The 12,137-nt window shown below is 39.5% G+C and overlaps 1 protein-coding gene across 5 annotated transcripts in view; it reads left to right on the top strand.

Annotated features, from left to right (window-relative positions):
* The window catches only part of DOP1A (DOP1 leucine zipper like protein A), a 114,730-nt gene that overhangs the window by 87,979 nt on the left and 14,614 nt on the right, over nucleotides 1-12,137 (top strand). For all 5 annotated transcript variants that reach the window (XR_011258760.1, XR_011258759.1, XR_011258758.1 and 2 more), the window contains exons 23-25: nucleotides 5,633-5,767; nucleotides 7,620-7,675; nucleotides 8,821-8,925. Coding sequence is in view for 2 of the 5 variants with exons in the window: in XM_069598970.1 (XP_069455071.1) it covers nucleotides 5,633-5,767; nucleotides 7,620-7,675; nucleotides 8,821-8,925 (296 nt within the window). In the remaining 3 variants the exon portion in view is untranslated. The remainder of the gene's footprint in view (nucleotides 1-5,632; nucleotides 5,768-7,619; nucleotides 7,676-8,820; nucleotides 8,926-12,137) is intronic.

Raw genomic sequence — 12,137 nt, forward strand, 5'->3', positions numbered from 1 at the left:
CTGTTGTTCCATGTCCAGTTCTGACTTGCTGCTTGACCTACATACAGATTTCTCAGGAGGCAGGTCAGGTGGTCTGGTATTCCCATCTCTTGAAGAATTTTCCACAATTTGTTGTGATCCACAAAGTCAAAGGCTTTGGCATAGTCAATAAAGCAGAAGTAGGTATTTTTCTGGAACTCTCTTGCTTTTTGACGATCCAGCAGATGTTGGCAATTGGATCTCTGGTTCCTCTGCCTTTTCTAAATCCAGCTTGAACATCTGGAAATTCATGGTTCACAGACTGCTGAAGCCTGGGTTGGAGAATTTTGAGCATTATTTTGCTAGCATGTGAGATGAGTGCAATTGTGTGGTGGTTTAAACATTGTTTGGCTTTGCCTTTCTTTGGGATTGGAATGAAAACTGACCTTTTCCAGTCCTGTGGCCACTGCTGAGTTTTCCACATTTGCTGGCATATTGAGTGCAGCACTTTCACAGCATCATCTTTTAGGATTTGAAATAGCTCAACTGGAATTCCATCACCTCCATTAGCTTTGTTCGTAGTGATATTTCCTAAGGCCCACTTGACTTCACATTCCAGAATGTCTGGCTCTAGGTGAGTGATCACACCAGCATGGTTATCTGAGTCGTGAAGATCTTTTTTGTACAGTTCTTTTGTGTATTCTTGCCACCTCTTCTTAATGTCTTTTGCTTTTGTTAGATCCATACCATTTCTGTCCTTTATTTAGCCCATCTTTGCATGAAATGTTCCCTTAGTATCTCTGATTTTCTTGATAGGATCTCTAGTCTTTCCCATTCTATTGTTTTCCTCTGTTTCTTTGCACTGATCACTGAGGAAGGCTTTCTTCTCTCCCCGTACTATTCTTTGGAACTCTGCATTCATATGGGTATATCTTTCCTTTCACTTCTCTTCTTTTCTCTTTCTTTTCTTTTGTAAAGCCTCCTCAGACAACCCTTATGCCTTTTTGCATTTTGTTTTCTTGGGGATGGTCTTGATCACTACCTCCTGTACAGTGTCACGAACCTCCGTCCATAGTTCTTCAGGCACTCTATCAGATCTAATCCCTTGAGTCTATTTGTTACTTCCACTGTATAGTCGTAAGGGGTTTGATTTAGGTCATACCTAAATGATCTGGTGGTTTTCCCTACTTTCTTCAATTTAAGTCTGAATTTGGCAATAAGGAGTTCATGATCTGAGCCACAGTCAGCTCCTGGTCTCGTTTTTGCTGATTGTATAGGGCTGCTCCATCTTTGGCTGCAAAGAATATAATCAGTCTGATTTCAGTGTTGACCATCTGGTGATGTCCATGTGTAGAGTTTTCTCTTGTGTTGTTGGAAGAGGGTGTTTGCTGTGACCAGTGCGTTCTCTTGACAAACCTCTGTTAGTCTTTGCCCTGCTTCATTCTGTATTCCAAGGCCAAATTTGCCTGTTACTCCAGGTGTTTCTTGACTTCTTACTTTTGCATTCCAGTCCCCTATGATGAAAAGGACATCATTTTTGGGGTGTTAGTTCCAGAAGGTCTTGTAGATCCTCACACAACTGTTCAACTTCAGCTTCTTCAGCATTAGTGCTCGGGGCATAGACTTAGATTACTGTGATATTGAATGGTTTGCCTTGGAAATGAAAAGAGATCATTCTGTCATTTTTGAGATTGCATCCAAGTACAAGGTTCATACAGGTAGGAATTAGACATCATGCTGCCTATAGCAGTCAGGAAAAGTCTACATTCTGAAAAATGGAATCAACCTCACCCCAGCAAGATGGCAGGAAGCCATTATGTTCCTCAGGTAGGAGTCTTTAGGATTCCTCTCTAGGAAAATGGCCTGACCAGGAAAAAAGGCCTAAGCTACTTAAATTTTTGTGTCTCCTAACAACAACAACAACAACAAAAAGGACTCCAAAAGTAGGCTGCTGGCACTACACAGGAAGGGCCACCTATCCAGTAGTCTGGCACCTGAATGCTTGGCTTCCCATCACCTTTTAATTTCTTTTTGAAAGGCAGTAGTAATATAGTTGTTAAGACCTCATACTTTGAAACCAGGTCCCTGGGGTTCACATATTGACTTCTCCACTCACTAGCTATATAACGTCCTCAGGGCAGCAATACTGCTTAATGGGGTTTTGAGAATCCGAACCAGAGGGAGGGAGGGTGGATGGAAAGAGGAAAGGGAGGGGGGAAGGGTATGCATATATATATGGCACTTACCAATACATGGCACTTAATAAGGCCTCTGTAAATATATTTGTGTATAGTTTTTATTATTGCTGTGTTGTGCTTAGTCATGTCCAACTTTGCGACCCCACGGACTATAGCTTGCCAGACTCCTCTGTCCTTGGAAGTTTGCAGTCAGGAATACTGGAGTGGTGGCCTATCCCTTCTCCAGGGGATCTTCCTGACCCAGACATTAAACCAGGGTCTCCTGCATTGCAAGCAAATTCTTTACCAGCTGAGCTACCTGGGAAATAGAGAGCCAAGGAATACCAGTCACATGAAGAAAGCCTCTGAAAATAGGATAAAGATCAAAACAAGTAGATAGAGAAAGTCAAAAGTAATAGTGTAGGTAACAGAAGAAAATGTAAATTTCAACAGGTAAAATTATGTTACATCCATGAAATAAGAGATTATTTTGGGCTCCAAAATCACTGCAGATGGTGACTGCAGCCATGAAATTAAAAGACGCTTACTCCTTGGAAGAAAAGTTATGACCAACCTACATAGCATATTCAAAAGCAGAGACATTACTTTGCCAACAAAGGTCCGTCTAGTCAAGGCTATGGTTTTTCCTGTGGTCATGTACGGATGTGAGAGTTGGACTGTGAAGAAGGCTGAGCACCGAAGAATTGATGCTTTTGAACTGTGGTGTTGGAGAAGACTCTTGAGGGTCCCTTGGACTGCAAGGAGATCCAACCAGTCCATTCTGAAGATCAGCCCTGGGATTTCTTTGGAGGGAATGATGCTAAAGCTGAAACTCCAGTACTTTGGCCACCTCATGAGAAGAGTTGACTCATTGGAAAAGACTGATGCTGGGAGGGATTGGGGGCAGGAGGAGAAGGGGACGACGGAGGATGAGATGGCTGGATGGCATCACGACTCGATGGACGTGAGTCTGAGTGAACTTCGGGTGTTGGTGATGGACAGGGAAGCCTGGCGTGCTGCAATTCATGGGGTCGCAAAGAGTTGGACACAACTGAGCGACTGGACTGAACTGATTGCAAAAATTTTAAATTGTCTTAAATGTCAAAATTTTTTAGCAGAAGCAAAACAAAATCAGTATAAGAGAAGTGAAAGTAGATAAATATCAGATATAGAATGTAAATTTAGAGTTGTGGAAAATACAGGAAAGGAGACTTTTAAATTAGGGAAACGATACTGGAGGTGCAGTATCTTTTTGAAGAAAGAAGAAATAGAAAAAATGAGGGGAGAAAAGTATCTAAGAAATAGTACAAGGAAATTCCCCAGAAGTAAAGGAAATGAGTTTTTATAGGCACTGTGAAGAGATCTGTCGACATAAAGATCAGCAAGTAATGTCAGATCACCAGAGATGAAAAGGAGGTCTGATAACCTTCTAAAGAGAAAATACTGGTCATATTCGATGGATGATGATATGACTTATCATTAGCAACACTAGAACTTATGATTGGAAAGTTAGTTTCAATCTATAGTACTTTACCCAGCCAACGTGTCACTCAGGTGAATTTTGACTTTGAAGTATCTCAAAAAAAAAAAATGCAGTTGATTCACCCTTTCTCAAATGCTGTAAGATGTATCCAGCAGAGGAGGGATAAAACAAGAAGGCAGCATGGGATCCAAGAAATAAAAGTTTCAACACAGGAAAAAAGAAGGGCTGATGGTCACAGGAGAAGTATCAAGATGATAGTATATAGCAAGGCTGCAGCTGCTGCTGCTGCTAAGTGGCTTCAGTCGTGTCCAACTTTGTGCGACCCCATAGACGGCAGCCCACCAGGCTCCCCCGTCCCTGGGATTCTCCAGGCAAGAACACTGGAGTGGGTTGCCATTTCCTTCTCCAATGCATGAAAGTGAAAAGTGAAAGTGAAGTCACTCAGTTGTCCGACCCTCAGCGACCTCATGGACTGCAGCCTTCCAGGCTCCTCCATCCAGGGGGTTTTCCAGGCAAGAGTACTGGAGTGGGGTGCCATTGCCTTCTCCGACATAGCAAGCCTAGAGAGTACCAAACCAGGGTAGAACAGAAAGACATCTATCAGAGATATCTCAAGAGAAAGCAGGAAGGGGAAAAGGTAGGTTAGTTATCTGATCTGATGTTTTTGAGCATGTAATTAGAGGAGGCTTACGGTTGTTGGATTCTTTGGGGATAAACTTGTGATAGAGAAGGCCAAGCAAACACAAACAGTGTAGACACAGAAATGCACTTGTGTGTACGCACACACTTCTATTAAGCGTGTTGTGACAATTAAGGAAGGTTATTTTTATAAAGATAGAAAAATCCAACTGAAGTCATACTGCATAAGAAAAACTGTGTTCTCTTGTATATACTATCATTTTTAAACACATTTACATATAAAACATTGTGAATATGGCATTATAATGCTTTCCATTGATATATATGCATTTATTTCATACATATTCTGGTTGATACGTAATTATTCGTATATCTTTTATTTTTTCATCATGATTTTAGTGCAAATTGGGGAAACATAAAATATGCATAAATAATTCTTCATATCATAAACCACTCGGAAATGAATGAAAGTTCGCAGACGTAGTTCATCATATTCAGTGTTTCCTTATGAAGATCCTTAAAAACTATTAAAGTAAAAACGATTATATTGGGACTTCCATGTGGTCCAGTGGCTAAGACTCTGTACTCTCAATGCAGGGGGCCTAGGTTTGATCCCTGGTTGGGAAGCTAGGTCCCACATACTGCATCCAAGAGTTTGCATGCCACCAACTAAAGATCCTGCATGCCATAACTAAGACCTGGCATGGCCAAATAAATAAAAATAAATATTTTAATAAAACAATCATATTTCTTTGAAGCAGATTATCTTATTAATGTAGACTTGTTAAGATTTTTCAGTTGGAATGAATAAATGAAGATTATTTTTAAAAATTGGCACACAAAAGCAGTTTAGGAAAAACAAAAGGTCGTATAAGAGAAGACATGTATACTGATAATATACAACCTAACTATAAGTAATCATGAATACTGGGTGTAGATTTAAATGAAATTATGATGTAACTATGGTGGAAGGATAGGGAGAAGAGTGTAATAGAACCAGAACTTTGTCTTCTGAAGTAGGATGTCAGCAGATAATGTGTAAAATTGAAGAAAATATTCTGAAATAGGAAAAATAACAACCACTATTATTACTCAGAAATGATAGGAAAGAGCCAAGAGTTGAGCCTGGTCATTTTGGGGCGTAAGTGCAAGCACACTGCTATTTTTTCTTAAAAGATACCTTGTCCTGTTTGTCTTTTTGAAACAATGTACCTGTGTTATATTGATAAAAAATGAAATTTACCCAAAGTCATCAAGGGACATGAAAGGGCCTTTATATTAAAAGAGGCCATAAAATATTCTCTTAATTCTGTGATTTCTCTTAAAAGATTTACCTGTACCCGTACATAAGTGAATACAGTGATGTGTTCTCCAGGTTATTCCTGCAGCCAGTGAAGAGCAGCTCTTACTGGTAGAGCTGGTTCGGTCTATCAGTGTCATGAGAGCAGAGACTGTCATACAGACTGTGAAAGATGTCTTAAAGCAGCCCCCAGCCATAGCCAAGGACAAGGTAAGAGGCGCTGTCCTTTGATTTGCTTACAGTTGTGTTTCAGAGATGACCCTGGTAGGGAAGGTATTTTTTGTACACTGCATCCTTTTAAATAGATTGCCGAGGTGAGTGCACGTCTTCTCACTCTGCCCTAATAAAAACAGTTACCAGTATCTACGGTGACCCGCTGGCATGATCCTCCCCGCGGCCACTGAAGAGCGGTTCACTGCTCGTAGCGCTCCGTGTGTACGTCTAAGGCAGTGAGTAAGTGTGGGACCAGATTCTTAGGTGAGATTTTTCTGGTCATGTAGAGGAAAGGCACAGAAGCCAGAGCCCAGGGTCTGTTTACTTCGGTCGTTGCCTCTTCCACAGCTTCTTGCTGCTCTCTGTTTGGAATGAGGGTCTCAAGTCTGTAGGCGCCTCACATTTTGCTACAACTTTAGTTCTGGTTGGTGTCATTTCTTGACCATGTACAGTCTGTGCTACCGAGAAGTCAATGGCAAAGTCTTTGCACTCCCAGTGCGTTGTCTCTAGTTCGGCAGACCTAAAAGTCTACAAGTAGTAAAGTTATGAACTTGTCTACTTTTTCTGCTCCTTATTTCAGCATCACTAAGAGGTTCAATTTTCTTAAAATATATTTAGCAACTGCTAACATAAGACTTTAAGCCAAGCCAAAATAGGCCTGATTATTTCCTTAAAAGAATTATTGCACATATCTGAAAATATTGCATTATTTTTTCTTTTTTTTTTTTTCTTTTTAGTTTTTTATTTTTTAAATTTTAAAATCTTTAATTCTTACATGCATTCCCAAACATGAACCCCCCTCCCACCTCCCTCCCCAGAACATCTTTCTGGGTCATCCCCATGCACCAGCCCCAAGCATGCTGCATCCTGCATCAGACATAGACTGGCGATTCAATTCACATGATAGTATACATGTTCCTAAAGAGTATGTACAAAAATAGCCAGTGTCCTTACTAACTTTTTAGCAATTTCCTTACTGTTCTGTAATCACCACTGAGGCATTTGTGATAGGATTTTAAATTTGCTTGTGAAAGCTCAATTTAGTGTGATTATTTTGAGCACCTACTTGTGCCAGAGACACTGGGCTAAGTGTGAAGAATATAAAATCAAATAAGAGCAAGTTCTGTACTCCTCAACTGCTGCCCACCCTGTTCTCAGTATGCTGAGTTCTGCATTCATCAGATACTTGATTTTTCCTCATGTGGTACAAGGGGAAATTTTCAAGGGAATAGTTAGTGTCAAAACATAACGAATCAAATTGGGTAAATGAAAGTGGACATCAGTGTTATTTTCTTGTCTATTATTGATTTTTAAGGGCAGGTACCTTCTTTTTATTATATGTTACATTCAGCACTAACTTTAAAGAATAGATTTTAGACTGTTAGGAGTTAGTTCAAATTTGGAACCAACTATACCTACCTGCCTATCCTAATTTAACAGAAACTTGTGGTAAAATAGATTTAAATTACATTTTATTAAAAAAAAAAAAAGTCAACCTAATTCTGATAGCCCAGCCAAGCATAGGCTGATTAAAATTTAAAAAGTGTTGATGCTTATAGAGTCAATGGATCATTTAAAAATAATGGCTGGGGTGTGCTTTGTATAAGGGGATGGGTGGGAACTGAGAATCTTTTGATTCTTTCTGTCCATTTTCAGCTTTTTAAGGAGCTGTTGTGTTTTGCCTGGTACATGGAAGGGAGCTGCATGATTCAAATGACAACCTAGCATTTGATTTTGTTTGCTTTTAATTTTTTTAATTTAAACCTGGTAAAATACAGAGTAGTTGTAACTATGGAAAAGAAAAAGCAGCATTTTTCTTCACTATAAAATTGGTTTCTTTTGTTTATAGAAACATCTTTCTTTGGAAGTCTGCATGCTTCAGTTTTTCTATGCTTATATTCAAAGGTAAGATAACTGCTGTGGATCTCTCCTCACTTTATTTAGCAGTGTATAAAAGTTAGGAAACAAGGAAGAAGGCACCTGAATTCTTTCAGGAAGTTTTTTTTTTTTTTTCCTTCTAAAACTAAACTAATAATGGAAACAGAAAAACATTGTTTGTGGAAATATTAATAAAGGCAGTTGGCCTCTTAATGACCCAGTCATGTGGATCCTACAGATATAAAGACCTAAGTATATTAAAGTACACTGGACATTAAAACACTGAATTGTAAGAAAATCATTTAACTATAAATAAACAAACTACATCCTGTTCTTAAAACTATGCCTGTTTCCACTGATCCATTATTTTGATATAGGTGAGAACACAAGGTCATCAGTCTGTTGGGTTTTTTTTCTAATGGAATGATATGACAATATCTTCTTGTTATGGCATTCCAGTTTTGCATTTAGCTGACATCTGAACAGAATTTCATTTATTTGAGTTTTGATAAACTTCTTATTCAAGAACCTTAATTTTAATCCTCCCTTATAAGAATGTTTTCCATTTTAATTATCAAACTTCGTATCAGTTTGTGATTGATGACTAACATTTATAAAGTTAGGTTAAAGTGGTTGTGATTTAGAATAGGGACTGCCTAAAATCTAAGTTTAGATAGAAGAGTTCGGGTTAAGGTCAAGAAGAAACAAAGAGAATCTTAATTTCTCTAGAGGTGAGAGGCTGATATTCAGGATAGATTGACAGCCCTCCCTTAGATGAGATGGAGGCTCGTAGGTGAAGGAGAAAGAGCTAACAGAAAGAGACGTGGAGAGAATAGGGAAGGGAGTAGGGAACTATGATGTCAGTAATCAAACAAATCTATTGAGCTGCATTTTGAGAGTCAGTGTGGTTAAGAACTGGTATTTCTGTGGCAAAATTTCTACTGTAATAAGTTACACTGGATATTTTAAGTATGTATGCTTGGTTTTCTTTTTACATATAATAAGAGTAGAAAATATAAAACTTTCAGAAATATTCTATCACAGTATCACAGTCTATCAAATTCAGGAAATTTTCAGAGAAAGTGGGAAAATACGGTAAAGACTGGGGAAATATAGGGAAAATTAAAGTATATTGGCTTTCTCTGTGTATAGAAACTGTGTTCATCTTGCAGAATTCCAGTGCCCAATTTAGTGGATAGCTGGGCATCACTGTTGGTACTCCTGAAAGATTCCATACAACTGAGCCTTCCAGCCCCAGGGCAGTTTCTTATACTTGGGTAAGCAGTTTCACTTAAAAAATGATTTCAAATAAAAGAATAGTGTTCATTGTCTCTAATTGCTGAATAACATGTTTTGGGTGATGTTCTGGGGGGGAGTGGGATTATGGCGGCAACATTGTGTGTTTATACATATGCAAAATGTAAACATGCTAATGTAAGACTGTTGCAGCAGTAGTCACTTAGTGATGAGAAAGTGTGGGATTGAAAGGGGCGGAGGTGGGCAGGATGACGGAAGGGGAACTTAATAGTCATTTGAGTTCAGAACCCTGAACATAAAAAGTCATTCTCTGTCATGTTGTTTCCTGATCTCTGTTAATAATGTGCGTGATTATTTGGTAAATTCTAGTTACCCTTGACTGCAAGCGCCATGATGTCCGGACCTTTTACTCTTCATTATTCTTGGTTCATAATATGTCCCCCGGAAATATTTGCTCAGTGAGTGGAGATGGTAGGATGGGAACACCTTTGTGGACCAGGGAGGGGTTACTGGGCAAGGTGCCTTGTCTGCTTTGGCTGTGGTGTAGGCATAGCAGTGGAACAGTGGGTGAATGAGAGGGAGATGGGAGCTGGAATGGGAAAGGAATTTGCATTTTTTAAAGAAATTTGGTCTTGGGTAGGGGATGGGAGTGATGGCAGGTTTTGAGGAGGGATATGACCAGCAAGTTAGTAGTAGAATAGATCATAGGGGAAAGAAGATAAAATGGTTCCTAATGGGAGGTAGCAAGTTTGTGTGCTGTGGATTATGGGACTGAAATAACATGACAAGAAAAGAAGGAAAGGGGGCTAACACAGGAGATAGAAAAGAAAAACATCAGAAAGGTAGAAGGAAAACAGGTATTTTCAGTGTTCTAGAAGCAAAGAGAAGTTAAGGCATGGCTAACCCCTTTAGAGAGATTAGGGAAGATGATGTATAAAAAGAGGGTGTATTTATTGATGATCCGAAGAGGATTGGTAATTTAGGAGAAAAGATTGGATGAGATAATAAGCACAGATGCTAAGGGCAAAGGTCAGAGTGAAAAAAGTTAGTGTGAAGTAGTCTTTGAGTTTGTTTGATCACGAAAAGAAGGAGAACTGACAAGGTAGCAGCAGGAAATGTGCTTTGAAAGTCATCATTAATGCTAAGGAAACCTGATGATGTTGAGTAGGGAACAGCAGACTCTGCCTGAATTCAAATCCCAGCTCCTTTGCTTCTTTGCTCTAAGGCCCTGCACAGGTTATATACCCTTTCCATCTGTAAAATGTAGATGATAATAGTGCCTACCTCATAAAGTTGTTACGAGGATCATTTAGTGTTTTGTTAAATTCCTAGAATAGTGCCTGGCTGATAATAACTATTATTTAAGGGGAGTGTTCCATAGGAGATTGTAGGGGCGGGGGCCTCCTTGGGAGCACCAGATTCCAGAGACAGCTGGGAGGGGATGGAGACCAGGGAATGGCAGGGGTAAGAGTGAGAAAGAAGGCTGCATTTCCTCTAAAACCTTGTGACTCAGGTTGATTCTTCAACCAGCAGCAGTAAGTCACCTGGGAGCTTGTCAGAAATGTAGACTCTCGAGCTCCAACCCAGACCACCCGAATCAGAATCTGCAGTTTAACAAGGGTCTCAAGTGATTACATTACATCCTGAAATTTGAAAAGGACTGTTTGAGACAGAAGAGGGAAATTCGCGAAAGGGAATAACCTTGTCTCCAACCTGTTTGCATTACTTCAGACGTTCAATGTGTTATTCCACTGAATGGGATGTAAACTCAACCACATGCAAAGAACTCCAACCTTAGTCAACCTCTGGGTGGTTCTATATACAGACTTAGCTTCTCTGTTGTCCTGAAGGAAACCAGTGATTCTGCTTTGGCAACCAGTGGTCTAGAAAATTTTGAAGTAGAGGGAGGGTTAAGGTTAGAGGGTTCTTTGGTAAAATGGACTCGAGGTTTTGGTAAATGTAGGAATGTAGTCTTACACCAGGAAACAGAGAGGAGGTGGAAGAACAAGGATGAGAGCTGGAGGAGAGCTGGTCAACCTGTAGAAGCTGAGTAGCACTGCGAACCCTAGCAGTGATCCCTAGACCCTTGTGCTGTTTTCTAAACCAGAAATCTGAAGGGGTTTTACGACATTGAAGGTGTAGTGGAAAGAGCAGTGGACTCAGCGTCTGCAATTCCTGGACCAAAGATAAAGATAACTGGCGTGTATGATAATTCTTATTGATGAGAGATGACTGTAAACCCTGGAAATCAGAACAATGTTCCCGTAAAGATTTCTGATTCTTCTCTTTTGATATCTAGTTCTGACTCTCATGTAGAGACCCAGGGTACATCAATAAACTTTTCCAAGGCTATTTTCCCATCTGTCAAGAGGAATAGTACCTGCCTTCGGCCACCTCATGTGAAGAGTTGACTCATTGGAAAAGACTCTGATGCTGGGAGGGATTGGGGGCAGGAGGAAAAGGGGACAACAGAGGATGAGATGGCTGAATGGCATCACCAACTTGATGGACGTGAGTTTGAGTGAACTCCCTGTGATGGACAGGGAGGCCTGGCGTGCTGCGATTCATGGGGTTGCAAAGAGTTGGACACGACTGAGTGGCTGAACTGAACTGAACTACCTACCTCTAAATTGTTCTAAGGCTCAAAGAAGGAGTATATGGACAGCTCTTTGAATCATCACGAAATATCCTGCTAATCTCATTAAAAATGAAAACCAGCTGTTAGACTTGCACCTTCTCCTCTGCAAGATTTTTTGTTTCATCACCTGTTTTTTCTTCCTTTCTCATTTCTCAGATAATGAAGTGTTCTACCTCCTTCTCAATGTGTGTGTCTTCTGAGTATTTAAATTAAAAGTTGGGCATTTTCACTCATACGCGAAAACTCCTCTTTTAAATTGGGTGGTTTATTTTTTCTCCCAACCATTCCACTGATCCTCGAAGAATTCCTAATTATAAAATAGAAATTTATATGATTGTTCTTCAGTATCACTTTATGTGTTAGTTTGGAAATAATTATGTATATAGTTAATAAAATCAAGTTAAATATTGAGTAGAATTTTAGCAAACAGTGGAAACGGATTTCTTACATTCAAGAATTCTTTTTAATCTATTATGCACATAAAGAAACCATTTTTATATTACAGTTTAAGATTGATGGGGTTTACGCTTTAAAATTTTTTGTTAATATGTAAGTCACAGAAAACATACGAATTATAAGTTATTACAAAGTGAA

This window comes from Ovis canadensis, chromosome 8, assembly GCF_042477335.2.
Source record: "Ovis canadensis isolate MfBH-ARS-UI-01 breed Bighorn chromosome 8, ARS-UI_OviCan_v2, whole genome shotgun sequence".
NCBI classification, from domain to species: Eukaryota; Metazoa; Chordata; class Mammalia; order Artiodactyla; family Bovidae; genus Ovis; species Ovis canadensis.